At 39.4% G+C, this 18,700-nt stretch overlaps 1 protein-coding gene across 3 annotated transcripts; it reads left to right on the top strand.

Annotated features, from left to right (window-relative positions):
* Positions 1-705: 705 nt before the first annotated feature.
* On the top strand, positions 706-5,814 carry LOC143303115 (uncharacterized). 3 transcript variants are annotated; one of them, XR_013059122.1, is made up of 4 exons: positions 709-836; positions 1,715-1,904; positions 2,057-3,507; positions 5,363-5,814. XR_013059122.1 is itself a non-coding variant. In XM_076621168.1 (4 exons), the coding sequence occupies exon 3, from the start codon at positions 2,160-2,162 to the stop codon at positions 3,174-3,176; it is 1,017 nt and encodes a 338-aa protein (XP_076477283.1). In that variant the 5' UTR covers positions 709-836; positions 1,715-1,904; positions 2,057-2,159; the 3' UTR covers positions 3,177-3,198; positions 5,363-5,814. The 3 variants fall into 3 exon arrangements, 2 of the variants coding, with proteins under 2 accessions (XP_076477282.1, XP_076477283.1); XM_076621168.1 differs by having other exon boundaries at positions 2,057-3,198; XM_076621167.1 differs by lacking the exon at positions 1,715-1,904 and having other exon boundaries at positions 706-836; positions 2,057-5,814.
* The last annotated feature ends 12,886 nt before the right edge of the window (positions 5,815-18,700 follow it).

Here is an 18,700-nt window from a genome sequence, read left to right as displayed (position 1 = left end):
AATTGAAATTTACGTTCAAAGCGTTTCGTCAGAATCGTTTATCTTTTCACGTAAAAGTGAAAGATCCGTTGTTAGATCCTGTCGCCAGGATGCTGTTTATGCGAGAGCCAAAAGTTGCGAAAGGAGAGCCACCTCAACAACCAATTTGTGTATTGAATATCGTTCTTCCAGAAATAACGACTAAAGTGGAAGTACAGAAGAAATTGAAAGGTAAAATTTGTTGAACGTTTTAATGTCGGGCAAGAGATCCAGTGCAAAAGGGATTTATCCCACAAAAGGTTGAAAAACGAGATTTTTATTAATTCTGAAATCTCTTGGTGTTTAGTTATTATCCCTTAATCGATAACTACGTAAGAAAATTCCTGCTTTTACCGTGAATGTTTCTAAATGTAAAGTAACTTCCATGTAGTTCTCCTTCTCTTTAATCAAATTTTCAGATCTAAGCATATAGGGAATAGAATGAAGAATAAAACATTTCCTCAGATACACTACCTTCGTATTAACAAGTTTAAGTAAAAACATAGTAGTCTTGATTATGCAATTTTTATCGAAACACAAAATTTTCCATAAAAACGACGTTATTGCTGTGACGCGTAGCTTCCTCTTGCGCTGGACCTCGATAATACTCGTACATGTGCTACATACGATACGTATATTTAATCAGGTCGTTCATTCTTTCGTTATAGATTACGAAGATTCAAATATTATCGATCAAAAATTGGATTCTTACGAATCGAAATACAAGATGGAACAAAAAGAAAAAGGCGACGAACCTAAAGATACTTCGCCTTCCGAACAGAAATTTATTACCGACACCTTACAAAAAGAACGAACAGGTATGATATTCATTTCTACCTATTCGCTTTATATTAGACAAATTAGAAAATTTGAAATATAATATCCTCTACTTTGTTATAACGGTATATAAAAATTATAAATCACAGTGAGACGTGGTTTCCAAGACACCGAGTGGTGTCGTCGAATATTCAAATGCAAGGTGCAAAGAAAGGAAATCTATATATGTATATATACAGGGTGGTTAGTAACTGGTGGTACAAGCGGAAAGGGGGTGATTCTACGCGAAAAAAGAAGTCGAAAATATGGAATACAAATTTTTCGTTCGAGGCTTTGTTTTCGAGAAAATCCACTTTGAATTTTCGCTCGGTACGCGTGCACTTTATCGCGTCTCGTTATAACGGATCTCACTGTAGATTTTCGACTTCAAGTTAGTAACTTGCTAAATAAATGGAAGATGACTAGCTTAATCCTTTTTTTTTATTTTTCCATCGAAACAACGATCTACAGTGAAAAAATCCGTTATAACGCACGCGTACCGAGCGAAAATTCAAAGTCGATTTTCTCGAAAACAAAGCCTCGAACGAAAAATTGTTATTCTACATTTTCGACTTCTTTTTTCGCGTAGAATCACCCCCTTACCGCTTGTACCACCAGTTACCAACCATCCTGTATATATTATGTATGTATGTATATGTATATATATGTATATTGAAATACGACAAGGAACTATGTATTTTTAACATGCAAATTGTTTTAACGATCACAAACACGTACGACTGCGATAAAATAAACGACGATCGATTTTTATGCTAATTTAAGGTGAATTCGCTATTACATCGAAAAAGACAAGTTATTTTCAAAACAATCACGCTCCATACGGTAGCAAAATTCCACTGTAATTCTATTTTTATTTAAGAGGAAAAGTTAATCTGCTTATGGCTCGACCGTTGAGTGAGGCTTCTTTAATTTAATTATGCGTAACAGTATCAACAAACGTTCGACGTAGCTATGACGAACCTTGTTTAGTTTGATTCGAACCACTACTGGAAGCAGTATCTTTAAAACTTATCTTCTTTTGAGTATCACCCTACCACAATTTGACACATGTGAGTTTATCTTACTTAAATCCAGTGTACTTAAATATCTGTTACACTCTTTGATTTTACTTTATTTATCCATAACACACGCCAGTCTTATATTATTCTCGTATTTTTGTTCGTTTTGAGCATTAATTTCCTCTTTCTTTCGCAATTTTCAGTTTCAGGTTTTTTTAAGTTCTTTAGTAATTTGCACTTAAGATCTGCGCGCTAAATCTAAAAAAGACGAAGAAAGAAACTTATTGCCGAGAGTCGCTTCTCGCCATGGAAGAATCAGGCGACAAACAGGAGGAAAATTGCACGTTTGAATCTGCGAACCAGAAGGGATTATCCATCGATAAGATCGTAGCCGGTACAGATTCTTTAGATCCTAATCGAGTCAACGATCGCTCAGAGACGGGGAAAAATGCAGAAAAGACCGTAGAATGTTCGCGGATGGTCGATGGAAACTCGAGTCCTTCGAAATCGAAGGAAAGTGTTACAGGTGCGAAAGTAAAGCGTAAATTGAGATCGACGCGTAGAAAACTGAACGCTATGATTAACAATACGTCGTTACATTTCTCCGACACCGATTCCGAAGGAGAGTTAACGTCCATTAATTCTCAAATCAGATCATTGAGTTATACGGCGGATGAACAACAAGGACCGATTATTTCTGTAACGTCGGACGATGTGGAGGCCGAAGGCTCCAAGCTTTTGTCACCCGATGATAAAGGCTCGTCTCAGCCGAATAATTTCATCGAAGACCTTACGGACGTTGACGAAATTTACGCCAGCGAGCCAGAAAACGAGCGAAAAGAGGATCGGAATAACCTCAAGGTTGCCAAAACTCCGTGTCAAGGTGATACGGATCTCGAGGATTTCGAAGGCGAAGACGAAGTACACTCGATGATTTACGTGAAACCGAGGTGCGATATATTTTGCGACTATAGCGGAGAAACGATAACGACGAAGGAAGGTGACGGACCGTTTTCCGTAGAAGTGCGAAATAAAATGTATCGGGAAGAAGAGCCGCGAAACGGCTTGGGCAGTAGCATGCCGGATATCGTGGTTATGTCGAATACCGACGAGGAAGATATGGATATATCCGAGGAGGAAGATATGCAAGAAGCCTGTTGCAGTCATAAAGAATTGCTCGAAGATTTGGACGTTCTGGCAGCGTCTCAAGTTATTATGAGAAATATCAATAAAATGGAGAACACGTTAACTGTGAAAGATATTGGTGACGACGCGATCAGCGATTGTCATACGGACATCGAAGAAGTCGATCCGAATGAATAAATTAATTCGAAATGCGTCGATGGTAAGGACACGAATATAGAAAATACGCTTTCTAGCGAGAAATATTGTGCTATTTAGACTCTGATGAAAATCTCATACATATTAAATCTAGTTTGACCAATTATGTATCGAATGTATTGCAAGAACGCACTGCATATTGTCCCTTGTGTTATCCACTCTTTGCTCGTTATAATATTGCTATATATGTTATACAATTACGAAACATATACAGTAAATATCATACGACTCGACATCATGTTAAACATAATGTTTATCGAGGAATTCAGAATATTCTACGAATTACAATGGGTTACTTATCACTGACCGTGAGGTAGGACTCTCCAAGAAATCGTTGGAATAATCATATCGATTATATACCTTTGTTCGGAGTAGAATCAAATATTATTACACTTTGTCCGACAAATGGACTTATTTCGTAACGCATATTAAATTAAAAATACGGATAATACAAAATTTAAAACAAATGAGAGAATATATGTAGGATTGTGTTAAACTTTCGCTTATATATATTTTGATATCGTTTATAATTATTTAATTACGTATATCATGTCTTTCGTTGATTTCTGTAGAACAAAGTAACAAACGGAAACGAGAAATGTTATATTACTTATTAAAATATTCGAAACTTAATTAATTGTAATTGATCTACGATGAGTTGAATATAGAGTAAAGTCTTATTCCGTATATTTACAAAGTAGCTGCATCATGTAAGCTTACTCTTAATCGTTATTTTTACTTTCGAGCTATAAAAATACGTCTTTTATTATAATGTTGAATATGTTGGTTTAAAAGAAAAGAAGAATGTTGTACTATAAAAAAAAAGAATACTTTAACGTTTCCTTTCTTCGATATTTTAATTTTTGTACGAATCTCGGACTTTAAATATTTTTATACTTTAATCGCACGTCTCGTAAGATAATTTAGAAAATAATCCAACGTTTTAACGATATACCATGTTTTACGTACACGCTTTGGAAATTTGTTTTTACTTCAGCAATGTAAATATCTTCCTACGATCGCTATCTTTTGAAAATATTAACACGTTGATTCAATTTCGTCGTTGTAATTACGCATTTGATCATTACTTATACGGTAAACACATATTCGACGACTAGATTTCCAAGTCAAAAAATAACAAAAGCTTTCTGTTGTAAGATTTTCAAAATTTATTTTATATACAGGGTGGTTGGTAACTGGTGGTACAAGCGGAAAGGGGGTGATTCTACGTGAAAAAATAAGTCGAAAATATAGAATAAAAATTTCTCGTTCGAGGCTCTGTTTTCGAGAAAATCGACTTTGAATTTTCGCTCGGTACGCGTCCACTTTATCGCGTCTCGTTATAACGGATCTCACTGTAGATCGTTGTCTCGATGGAAAAAATTAAAAAAAAATTTGTATTCTATATTTTCGACTTCAAGTTAGTAACTTGCTAAATAAATGGAAAAGATGACTAGCATAATTTTTTTTTTAATTTTTCTATCGAGACAACGATCTACAGCGAGATCCGTTGTAACGTACAGCACGCGTACCGAGCGAAAATTCAAAGTGGATTTTCTCGAAAACAAAGCCTCGGACGAAAAATTGTTATTCTATATTTTCGACTTGTTTTTTCGCGTAGAATCACCCCCTTTCCGCTTGCACCACCAATTACCAACCACCCTGTATATATCATTTTCGCAAATTTATTCGATGCTCGTAGAGAACATATTTTTATAATCTTATACCTATAGAAATGTAATAATTCGGATGAGAAACTAAGATGAATCTGTGCGTATCATTTCAGGTCAGAAAATATCGTAGCATTAACGAGCGATGATTCGTGCCTTTTACTTTCCACAAACTATTCTCATCTTTATCGTGTTCGTAAAATTAACTTACTATGCAAACCTTCTCTTTCTCTTTTGCACCATGCTTTGAGTACAGTTACTATTATTTTTATTTAAGGTTTAACCTATTAGCGTAACGTAATTAGGTATAATTAGAAATTTGGCTCGATTCACGCGAGCTTCGTTTGGAAAACGAGCATTAACGAAAAAAGTCATCGTGATGATATAAAAATACGAATTACGCTTACACGCGCGTTACGAGAATCTATCGATAGAAAATATTTCTGCTTGATTGTTATCGCTTAGTATTAACGCAATCTTCTGTACTTATAATTGCAGACAAAACTGCCGTCCTCGACATTATCATAGACAACCGTATGGGATATTAATTTTAAGTCTCGAAGGATACCAATATCCAAGGATATTGATAGAAAAAAGCAATTATAGTTTATAAAGGGATTTAGAGTTATATGCATATCAATGTTTATGTACTGTTATGTGCATGTTACAAGTTTAATGAAATTAACGATACCTCGGTGACGAAACTTATTTTTGAAATTGTATTTCTTTTCAAGAAGAAATTGTTATGTGTACAGTAAACAGAGTTTACGATAGTGTTGTGTCTAATAACGTTCTAAAAAGGATGCTATAAAGTATAAAAATCGTGTTTACTCGTTATGTTTGTGAAAGTTTGATCGTGTAATCCTTTAAGAGTTATATGCGAAACTGTAAATATACGCAATGTATTTCGTGCATATGTATTTACCTAATAAAAAGTAATGTGAGCATAATTCTTGGTTGTTCTAGATGCTGTTACTATCCACGAATTCCTTGCGCAAAAAGCGGCTTGTTCCTTAGAATCTGTAGATGCTAGTTATCCCAGTAAAGTAGTCGGACAAGAGCAAGACTTGTCGCCCAGTGTCGAGAGACAAACCTATTCAGAGAAGAGAAAATTCTGGGAGGATATTTCAAGGAAACGCGAAAGTTATCAACGATCGGAGTCCGAAATGTCGAGAACGTCGCAGTTAACGATAAACGAAAGCGACAGTGAGTATATACATAATATTACCACAGAGGACACGGCGGATATCGTGCAGCAGATGGACAAGTCCGAAACGTTGGAAGATTTGAACGTACCTGATATTTCCGAGTGCTCGGTGGCGGAGAAGGCTCAGTATTTCGAGGAACAGATACAGAAAGAAACCACGAAAATTCCACCCAAGTTGCTTCAGCAAGACTCGTTAAAGTCCGAGAAAGAGAAGCTAACGAAAACTAAGATGAGCGACAAAGAAAAGCTGGACAAAGATGAGAAGTACGTGACCGAATTGAAGCAAGTTACGAAGGTGGAAGAAAGCAGAGAAATCGTTAGCTTGCAAAGGGAAGAGCGGAAAGAGGTGGAAAGGAAGGAGACGAAAGAAACGATGAAATTGTCTTCTGAAGATGAGAAAGAAAAAGACGAGAGTAAACCAACCTACGTGGATGTAAGTGCTAAAGTAGAATTAGCCAAAGCGAAACTCGACGAAACGACTGAAAAGGGAGAAAGGAAGGAAGATGTGGAAAAGACGGATGCCGTGCTTTCTATGCAACCTCTAGAAATAAAGGATAAGCATGTAGAAAGGGAAGAGCATATCGAGAAAGAGGCGGAGCCATCGATGCCGACCGAAGAAAAATCACTCGACACGACGCAGAAGACGGAAGAAAGTGGCGCGATGGTGGAAGATCAATTAGTTGAGTTAAAAGTTGAACGCGTTACGAGGCAGGAAGATAGAGCAATTGTTATCGCCGAAGTACCTGTACAAGATATCGTAAAGGATGTAAAGGTAGAAAGAGAAGATACAAAACGGTCAATTATGGAATTAAGCGCGAAAGAAACGAAGGATGTAGAGGAGAGATATAAGGATGTTGCGGAGTCTGTGGAAGTAAGTATGCCGCAGGAAAGCATAAAGGAAAGAGTAGAAGTAAAGGAGAAGGTGGAAGAACCAAGGCTGGAATTAACGACAAAGGAAGAAGATATAAGAGAGAGGGTGGAGACAAGTACGGAAGGAGAGAGGACGAAAGAAAGTATAGAGGAGGAACGAAAGGAAAAGCGAGAAATTGTTAGCGAGGTAATTTTGCAAGAAAGTGTCGACCAGAGTCTGAAACGACAGAAACGAGGAGAGCAGGAGGACGCGATCGCGGAGGTAACTGTAAAGGAAGACGGTACGAAAGAAAAGGAAGAATACAAAGAAGAAGCGATTGAAGAACAAGAGGAAGCTATCGCAAAGGTAGCTGCAGAGAAAGAGAGTACAAAGGAGAAGATGGAATACAAAGAAGAAGCAGTGGAGGAAGAAGAGGTCGCGGAAGTAACTGCGAAGGAAGAGAGTAGGAAAGAAAAGAAGGAAGATAAGCAAGAAGCGACGAAGAAAGTTAGCGTAGAAATAGGTGGCGAGGAAAAGGTAGAGGATATCGAGGAGAAAGAAACGGAAGAAGAGAAAATAACCGACGCGCGAGAAAAAGAGGAGGAATTGCACGTGATAAGAGAAGCTCCGGTGGAGAGAAAGTTACAACGCGAGGTAATCACGGAAAGGGAGACGAAAAGGGAAGAGGCGCAAGACGAGGTTGTCGAACACGTAGAAAAACAGGAGAAGGAAAGTGAAAAAGTTGTTACGGATGTAATCGTGCGGGAAAGAGTTAGAACGCCGGAGATAAAAGAGGAAGACGTTGTTAGAGAGAAATCGACTGGAAGACGCATTATAACGGAAGAAACTACCATTATCTACAAGGTGCAGAAAGATGGCACTCTGGTTCAAGAGCAGGTGTTAAAATCGGTTCAAGTAGAAGGAGGAAGCGAGGCTTTAGCCGCCGCGCTAGTTCAACTTCCCGAGAGTAAGATCGAAACGAAAAGTGTGTACGAAGTGGAATCTACGAGCGAAGTTACACCGGAGATTACGTTTACAAGCGATATCAGAAAAGAGATGCAAAAATTGCTGGAAGGTGAAAGAGCGACGGAAATCGAAGTCAAAGATAAGACGAAGGAGGAGATAAGGTCGATCGAAGAAGAAAAATCGGAGAAAGCATCTCCTGTGGCGATCTCATCGATCCAAGAGGTCGAAGACAGAGAAATCAAAGGAAAGAGAGAAGAATCGAGAAAAGAGGAGAAAGAAGAGATTACGCTCGATAAGAAGACGGTAACCGAGATGGAAACGAAGCACGTTAGGAAAGAATTCGAGTCGCGTATTCCCGTTTCAACGGCAAAGATAGATAAGGACAAAATGCAAAAGGAAACGAAACCGAAGAGTATAACGGAACTAAAACAGATTCCGAGTAAACTCGAGAGCGACAAGGAATTAAGCACGGAGGAACAAGAAATTTCGCCGACAACTAAAAAGAAAGAGTTCGAATCTCGAATTCCCAAACGTGTTATAGATATCAAGCCAACATCGGATAAAGCTGGAAAGAAGGACACGCACGTTAGAAAAGAAAGCGAATCGTACACGATAACGGAAAAAAAATCGAGCGAAGAGGTGACTTCAAAATTGGAAGAGCACCTAACCACGAAGAGCGAAACACAAACGTTTTCCAAATCGTTCGTCGATCCGCAAGAAGCTTTCAAAATGTTCGAGGACATGGAAAGCGCAAAGGGCGAATTCGCCACCGTCACTTCGAAGATCGATCATAAAACTTCCACTACGACGGAAAAGAAGGAAGTGGTGTCGTCGGAGATTTCCAACGGTAGGGACAAAGTAATCACGCTGGAGGAGAAGGAACGCGTGGAGAGGAAGAAATCGTCGGAGTCGCGATTAAAAAAAGAATCGCCGACCGAGACGTTGGAGGAGAAGAAAAGCAAACACGAGGAATTAGATAAAACGGCGATTCAAAAGTTGTCGATGAATTTGACGGATACGCAAGAAATAATAGACGCAGCTGCCTCCGAATCGAGAACCGAAACGAAGAAGGAAGAGACGTTGAAAAAGTTATCCGACAAGGAGGGAGTTATGACTCGCGAGGCGGGTAGTAGCCTGTTAAGAGAAAGCGATGCCGACGTAGCCATTCGGATAAAGAAAGATATCGGTGGAAAAAGGGACGATGAGAAGGATGAGGTGAAAACGGTAGAAGGGAAACCGGCGACGGAGAGGATATCTAAACCAGTTGCAGACTCGGATCACATCGAAACGCTCGCGCAAGGAGAATCGCGCAAAGAAAGCAAAGAAAGTTTCGACGTTATTCAATTCGTTCCAAGCGAGAGGAGGAAAACGGAGGAGGAAGACTTATCGAAGAAGGAAGAAGAAGCGAGCGAAGCAATGGAAGAAGAAGTAACAACACCGAGAGAAAGTTTAGAGGAAAAGCAACGGCTAAAGTTTAAAGAGATCGAGGCACGTACCATAGCGGAGACTTTGATTCAATCGATCGAAAGGGAAATCGAAGCAAAATCGGCAGAGGATTTGAAAGCAGAACTACTCGGCAAAGGATATCTGGAGCAAATTATAAGCGAAAGCGTTGAAACGGATCACGAAAAACTGGCTGACGATTTGACGCGCAAGTTCGAAAGTATCATGAGGAAAACGATGGACAAGCAAGCGGCACAAATGAAAATCGACGAAAGTTTAATGGAATCGCCGAGACTGAGGTCGTCGATACAGGAAGAATCCCTGGACAAAAGTTCTACGAGAGACAGTATAAGCGTCAGCGAAGATATAACTAAAGACGAGGAATCGTCTCCGCAGGAAAAAGAAGAAAGTTTTCCTCTTTCGTCGTCCCAGGCTAAACTGCAAGACAGGGACATTACGATGAGCCCTAGTAGCATATCGGAGCAAATAGATTTCGAAGAAACCATCGACGTCGATACGAACGAATTGGAAAGCGTGTCGAAACCAATCTCGAGTGCACAATCTGAGAAACAACGATTCAGCAAGTCGAGCAGTCAAGTGGAATTGCAAAGAGATTTCCAGAGTGACGTTAGTTTGCCTCGGGATAAGATCGTATCGGAGATTTCAGGTGCCAGAGTTCTGGAAATTCTCGAACCTGGCGTAGACAGTCAATCCAGGGAAGATTCGGTCGACGTGCCTTCTTTGGAAATGGACGAACATAAAATATCCGAGCAGACAAGCAGGGGAATTCCGTCGTTGCACGAGAGTGCCGAAATGGATTCGTTCGATAAGATGGATCAAGAACGGGATATAACGATAAGTCCTAGTACCGTATCCGAGGATACCAATATAGATTATTCCTTGGTACAGGAGTCTTCTCAGCCTATCCCGATGCAGAAGGATCTGCCGACGATCAGTACGAGAAGAGCAGACAGCTTCGAGATCGAAAGTCCTCCACTGGTCTCCCCGAAACCGAAAGTTCGCGGACTTGAAATTAAACCCGTCGATTGGATGATCGGTGACGAGAAAATTGAAATATCAGAAACGCTGCAACCGTCTCAGATTTTCAACCAGGAGTTAGAAGCTTACGAATCGATGAAGAAGAAGGAACGATTATCCTCGTTGGATGGATCGACGGATCACGAACAAGAATCCGGTACTAAATCTTCGGAAGAGATCAGCGTGATAGAATCGACGAAAGAGACGGTCGCGGACAACGGTCGCGATAAAAGTACGGCTTCCTCGGTCGGTGAGACGAAATTAACGGCGATTCCTGTCAGCGAACAAGATTTTGAAAGCGAACTGGTGGAAAACAAATTGGACGTTAGTTGTCAGGAGTTGGTAGACACGTTACAACGAGAATACGACGCGAAGACGCCTATCAAAGAGTACATTGAGAGTATTCAACGAGAAATATCTGGCGAACGAATCGTGGAAGCGATGGAAGAACGAGAGGTTTTACAAGCGGACGAGTCCGCTTCGCAAGAACGTGCCGAGGTTCTACCTGCAACTACGACAGAGAAATCTTTGGAGGAAGAAACTCGAGAGGAAAGGAGCAAAGAGGACGCGTCTTCGGTCAGCGAAACTTCTAAACGCGAGGAAATCCTTTCGAAGTCGGGAATCGAACTGAAATTGGAAAAAACAACGACGATATCGTTAAAGGAGAGCGAGAAACCCGCGGAGGAAGTATGGCAAGAAACGACAGACTCTGAGAAACCAGTACGCGTGGATGACGTGTTAAAGGAATGGACGGAAGCTTATTTGTCGAAAATGAAACCCTTAGGCGACGACTATAAAAGGCATATGGAGAAAGCTACGGAGAAACACGATAAGCCTGGAAGATCCACGACAGTTCCTTCCGACACTTGTGCCTTTAAAATAAAAAAAGACGATCTCCCTAGCGTTGATTTAAGCGCACGATACGCTATAACCGTTCTAGATCAGGTAGTTAAAAAAGAAATAGCCGAAGTGAAAGAATCTTTAGAAGCAGCGAAACAAGACCTGATAGAGGAATTAAGCGAAAATAGCGAAACTGTGATTCAAATTAAAGATTCCCCTTCAGAGTTCCGATTTAAATTACAACCCGAATCCATTCCGAACGATTTACCATTTTTATATACACCGTCGTTCCCTGAACAACAGCCGCACGAATCAGATACCGAAGCTGTAAAGAGCGAATCTCCTATCGATAAGTCGATGCCGTACGAAACGAAAGATAGTACAGAAAGTAAAGTGGAATTAGAAGAATCCACTTCTAGCAGTATCGAAGAACCGGTACATCTACAAGGAGACACACCTGTGATCAAAACCGAAAAGTCTGACGCAGAGACTGCTGCGATAACCGTCCACGAAGATACGAAAGACGACGAAGAGGAACATCCTAGTCCTGTACCTGCTAGCAGATCAGGCTCGGACATTGACAATAAAGACGAAAGTTCTTCTTTGGCTTTGCCACGCCCGGTACTCAGAAGACGACAGAAACCCGGTAGAAGTTCTAAACGCGTGGCATCTGACAGCGACGCGGATCTTGGTTCTAGTTCCGGCGAGAGTAGCAATTACCAATCTTGCGATTACGAGATCGGTAGCGGCAGCCGACCTAGTTCTTCCGACGTAGAGGCTTTGCAATCCTGTGGCGTACCTTCTGCGACGGCTTCGGAATACGAAACCGCGATGATGTCTATCGAGCATTCTTCCTCTTCGAAACCAACCTCTCAGGAGTACCATACAGCAGCCACCACGATGAGCTCGCGCGAGTCTATGAAATCTCTGACGTCGTTGAGTTCCGGTCACCTTGGTAGCATCGACAGTACCAGCGAATTGTCGGAAACGTTGGTGCCTTCCGAAACTGACGCGGAGAAAGAAGAAGTGGAAGAACGTCTGGACGGTGCTCTGGAGGAAGAACACACCGAACAGTCGGATTCTTCGGGCAGCGATATACCGATCGACGAACCGATAGACAACATCTACAGCAGTATACCTTGCCGTATGAAGCGATCTTCCGAAATGATTTTCCCACAGGTCCTCGATAACGCTGCTCTCGAGGTTGAGTCCACGGAGGAACTGACGACGAAAGACGCCAAGGGAATTGATTTCGCTACGTCTACCTTGACCGCGATACCCGGTACTCTTCGATCTGTAGATATAATGACATCACGGGTTTCCGAACACGGTGTACAGAGCGTATGCACCCAGGTGATTTCGACTCAAACCACGTCCGAGACCGAATCATCCTTCGAAAAGGTGGAGAGCGAAGCTATTGACGCGGCAACGGCCGAAAAGGACACGGAGGAAGTAACGTTGGACGTACCGACGACGACCGAGTCCGAGCTCTTGGAGCAAAGATACGTTGCGGCAGGAGTGTCCAGCGAGAGTCCTGAAATGTCCATGCAGACGTCTACACCATCGATAATACAGCAGACGAGTATGTCGACGTCGTCAACATCGGGCGTGTCCATCGATACGGTCGTAGGAAAGGAGAAATCGGACCGTCATTCGCCGGATAGCGATTCTTTCGAGATGGTCGACAAGCCTGATATCATCGACGACTTTGTAGTTATAGAGGAAGTCGGCAAAGAGGCCGAAGAATACGATTCCGAAGGTAAAAGTATACGTATTAGTTCCATACCGCAAGCGAGTAGCAAACAGTACGATCGAGATCTTGAGAACCTTATAACCGAAAACAAGCAGGATTCGCAAGTGTCGACCAGTCAAACGTCGAAAAATAACGAATTATTCGATTTCGAGTCGGAAGAAAGTCCACCGCAAGTCTCGAACGACGATCAGTATTCGCAGTCGTATTCGGACGAGGAGCAATACGAAGGAGGGAAGAAATGGATAGAAATGCAATTTCATGCCGATCCCCGAGTCTACGATATCGAGTACGATCGAGGCCCTCTAGAAGACATCAAAGAGGAGGAAATTACCGACTTTGAAGCTGGCAGTAGTAGATTTGGAAGTTTAGGTAGCCATAAAGAATCGATAGGAAGCGTGGGTAGTATGCGCGGTAGCTTTGGAAGCACACCCGATTACGATGTCTTAACGGGTAAAAAGTATTTCACTAGACCATCCGATCACGATAACGTATCGTTGAGCTCGTTGCAAGAATTCGAAAACTTGGAGAGCGCCGTCGCTGCCGAAAATTCGAAGAGATTACAATGCGGTTCGCACGATTCCGTTAATAACGGTAGTCTTCCAAGAAGGTACATGACTAGCCGATCCGGTCACGGTGACGATATCTCACTGTCCTCGTTGAAGGATTTCGAAGGATTGGAAAAAGCGTGCAGGGAAGCGCACCTGATCGAATTGCGCGCCAGAGAGGAAGAGGACTTGCTGGAGCACGAAAGTCCCGATAACAAGTACAAATTGGAAAGTCTACCGCGAACGAGGATCGACACGAGTACGGCTGGCTCGTTCAACGCGAGCACGTCGGGATCCGATGATTACGAGAAGAGAATAAAAGAGATCGACGAGATCATACGAATAGCTCAGTCGAACGTGGAGAAATTTGATCGGCAGGATGATACGACGGAGGACATTTCGCAAATCGAAATTACGGACGTTGAGAAAATCGAAGCTCAAGTTGGTGTGCAATCAATCTCGAAGCCGGAGGAACCGGAAACTGTACTGCCTCTCCAAAGGGAGAGCAACGTTATGGAAACGAGTACGGATTCTCTGGAGCTGGAAGATAATATGGATAAAAAGCATCACCCGTTGTGTCGAAGCTCCGATTCGTTAGAAATGAAAACCACGCTAGACTTTCCTTCGTTAAGTTCCGACTCGTTGAACAACGTGCGAGATGCGAAGGAGATGCAATCGGACGTAGCCGAACATGCAAGCAGCGTTAGGCGTATTTCTTCGGATTCTCTAGATATGCCTCTGTTGGAACCACAGGATGCTGAAAGTCGCGAGAGGCCAAGCAACGAGGACGATCATTCGGATGGCGTGACGTCGGACAATTCTCTAGAGCAAAGGTCAGAAACGGTGGACACGGATAAAAGTGATAAAATGAGGACAACACCAAGCACTAATACATAGGAATATTTTCGTAGGTACGTATCGTATGAAAAGATTATGTTCGACAACGTAGTTACCGACCTTATGGTTCTACCGTAGTCATCGTAGCGTGTACTACCCTTAAGCCCTTTGCTTTCTGTCATCGCCGATAAAATTGCCTGAATTCTAATTCTTTGCGCGGTAGTAACATAAATGTACAACTAATTGGTTCAAGAATAAAAAGTACACGAATGATTTCTATTCGTTCGCTTGGTTCCCTTAAACTTCATCGTCGCGTTATAGTGGCCAATTTCGTACGATTATTCGAACGACTAATTATTATCGAAGAATCACTTCGAAAAATTCGAACGCTTGTTTTTTAGGAATTTTCAAGAACGGTCTTCGGAAATATGCATTGTCTGAGCGGATATTCGTAACGAGTGATTTTAATATCCGAACACTGTGAAACGTTTACTTTGATGCATATAATTCTTTCGGACAGTAGCTCGATACAACCCGTTCTTTTTTTTTTTTTTTTTTTATATTTCGCATATCATTCGAAGACTCGTTTTTTCCTATGCAAAGAGATACGATCGTTTTCAATAGCGTTCAACTACGCTTCTTACGGACGATCTGTAATGAAAAATATTTGAGAAAATTTGTCCTTCCATTGTAGCATATCTATATCCATAGATGTTGCTCGTTACATATCGTGCGCTTGAATATTAAACTCGTTATCTCGTTACAGATAGTGGACCATCGAAGTGAATTTGTTACAACATTGGTTCTTAAGGCTACAACGATGTATTATCGAGCCAGTTCAAATGCTTTACGTATACAGCATAATATGGAAAATGATGTACTAAAGAAATACTTGCGCGCTGTGCATATGCAAGATATTAATGCATTTACCTTTATTTTATGCCATGTTTTATAAGAATACGTAAATTGTTTTACGATGCTTAAGTCGAATAGTTATGATCTTTAAAATATAGGATTGTTATGAAAATGAGATAGGAATACGAATGACGCTTACTTATTTCGTATTAAATCCGTACTAGAATGTAATTGCTTTCCATTTACTTGTTTAAATAATTACGAATATCTTGCTTCGTTGTTCACGTTTGTTTGTAGCGATTAAGTTTATATCGCAAAATTGTACTTTTAAATGTTATTCATATTGTCCTACTTGTATGATAATACTATTTACATAAAGTGTCATGTTTTGTAAATTTTCGATTATAACGTGTCTTTGTGACTACGCTTTCTTAAGGTGTTGACAGTTACGAACACTTTATATTGCATACTGATTTTCAAGAAACGTTTACGAGCTCTGATACTCGTTAATCTTAATTGCAAGTGTTCACGAAAGAACAAATATATTAATTAAATAGAAAATTTTATATACGAACCGTAATATTTAAGGTTTTAGGAGAAAACTATCGAGAGAATGCATTCTCTACGTAATATACGATGCATATGTGCAAATGTTGTAGACATTTTTTGTATGCGAAATTTTAAACAATTACGAAATCTTGCTTTCGTCTATTTGCCGACGATAAATTTCATGTATTTTATCGGTCATGCGAATTTTACGTTACGACAAAATTTTAACGATGTCTTTCATTTGTCTTCATAATCTGTTTCTTTCTTCATCGATGAAAATATAAATCTATATGAACCAAATAATATCATCATTTATTGAAACCCCAATGTTCATCGCAATTGATAGTTGCTTGGATAACATACTTGATAGAACTTCAATTATAATAGAGCAATAACTTCGTCTATACGTAAGGTAATTAATAAACGCAAAGTCATACGCGCAACTAACAAAATATTGTAAAATAAAATGAAGAAAACAATGAAGAAATACAAGATACGTTCAACATTCACGAAGGCCTTTTTTCGGTAGTTCCTTGCATCCTTTATTTAAAGATAAATCATCGCTCTTAGAAGCGTTCGTACATCTTCTCTCGCCTGTCTCACACGCCACATACATACATATGTTTCTGTATTTTCTGTAAGTATGCCTATGAATATGTTCTCGATTTTGAAGAGCTATAACAAAAACTGATTGATAGCTAAAAAGTGAAACGAAATAAAAAAGCAAAATAATGGAAGTAACTTACTTGCCTCTGAAATTCTACATCGTTTCTTTATCCATTGCACGATAAATATTTATAATTATAAATAAATTCATAAGGATATCTGTTGCATGTGATTGTCAAAAAAAAAAAAAAGAAACAAAAGCATAAATTTGAAATTTATAAAATTTTAAGAATATACTTTTTAATTTTGTTATATAACATTGGCAAGTCATTTTGTTGTATCATTTAGGAAAGGAATAAGAGAAACTATTTGAGAACTAATTGTATTAAACATAGAAATTGTGCAAACTATTGTACGGTTGGAGCGTCTAGACCCAAATGGGATATTTCTACTGTAGAATAGTATCACAGGATAATACTACTTACATTAACTTACTAATAATAGCTATAGTTTCATTACTAAACGATTAATGGCTTTATTATTTTTATCAGTCGCTGACTTGATTTCTAAATATAATTTTTATCCATATTAGTTTCAGCAGAAATCTATCGTTACACAATTCATATATTTATTTCCTTAATCATGATTCATAACTTGATGTCGATACTCTTTAGCCTGACGTATTCGCTTATGGTATACACCGACGTATCGAGAGTGCACAATACCAAAGATAATGATAAAAATCAGAAGACTGTCAATATTTATGTTCCTCGGAGATTATTCATGCGATTGTATGTGTGTTACGCTATTTCATCGTTTCTTTAAATGATGTATCAAAGTTCGTTAACTTCGAGCGTCTTCTGTAGTAAGTAAGTATCAAGTGTTCTAGCAAACGGAGTGAATTATGAACTTTGTTCGATTCTCACATTGTTTTACCTAACATGAACATAAATATCAATTAAAAGATGTGATTTTTTATACTTAGGATCATTTGAAAACCATAAGATTTTTAGGTAATTGAATGTATTTCTAACATTTTTGTAACTCGAAATCTTGTAATTTCGTAAAAAATAAACACAACAAAAATTATAATCTATCCTACTTGGAATCGTATAATCCCATTTACCTAATCGCAAGTAGATTCGCTCTACTTTTAAATACATACAGCAGATATATTTTGAATCATCCTGTCTGGTTTAGTTTTTCGCACGCGTAAAGAAAAAGTACAATGCTCTTTAACTTTTACATATTTTCTAACTTTCAAATTGATTTTGCACGAAAAGGCAACGATGATTGCTATAAATTCGCAAAATCCTGTAACTTCTTCTCTGTAACATCCTGTACAATACTTGCATATACCTAAGTAAGCGCATAAAACTATTTATAAATTTTATCTGCGGAACAATCTGCTGCAAGGCATATATTCGAGTTAACAATGCCGTTTAAACGCTTCACATGCCGCATTCTAAACATACTTTGAACAACGGCCATCTAAACCTGTTGCACACGTAAAGGAAGGAATAATTCAGGAATTTTAGAGCTTCCAATGTTTCAATCCAATCGAATACTTTGTCATAAAATTTCGTATAAGAAATATTTGGTAATTATTTATAAAGGGACCCGCCTCTCCGATTTCGATGATTTTTTAATGTGTTGTAGAAATTAACATTTTGAACGTTATCCATTCGCATTATAAACAAAAGACAAGAGCTAGGTTTAGGTTGGTTTTTGTATTTGTTGGTTCGGTTGTTGTACTCGCCTGCCTCAAGGCTACCGGCAATACTTACGCGTACACCGCCACAGATGCACAATTACACGCACAATTGCACACGCGATTCACTGCAGCGGTACCGACAATCTTTTTGCCAATGTATATTTCAGAAACTAAGGCCGAGTGGGGGTTACACGCATAGGGAAAAGTTGTTCAAAATGTCGATATCTGGAACATATTCGGAAATCATCGAAATCGACGAGCTGCTTCGTTAATAATTGCCAAATGTTTTCATTATGCAATGACGAAACAAGTACACTGAGTGTAAGAAAAAGTTCTATTTTTTTGTGGTTTCTATAGAATTCAAGGAACCAAGGGAACCTGTTTGAAATAAAATCGCAATGGATCGAAGATTTAAAGGAGACCAATGACGTAAGTTCAGGTAGAAAACTGATTATTATAAATCAAAATTTTATAGATCTGGTTTACAATTTTTGTCATATATAACAACAGTATATATATGGCAGTATATACATGATATTTTTGATTACTATATTAATCGTATTCAAAAAGTTATGTTATTTTCTTATTGCTTGTAGAATAATTTATTCAACATTTTTATGAAACGAGCATATA

Source organism: Bombus vancouverensis, chromosome 8 (genome assembly GCF_051014615.1).
Source record: "Bombus vancouverensis nearcticus chromosome 8, iyBomVanc1_principal, whole genome shotgun sequence".
Taxonomy (NCBI): domain Eukaryota; kingdom Metazoa; phylum Arthropoda; class Insecta; order Hymenoptera; family Apidae; genus Bombus; species Bombus vancouverensis.
The sequence above is the reverse complement of the archived record's forward strand: the minus strand, read 5'-3'. Positions and strand labels throughout refer to the sequence as shown.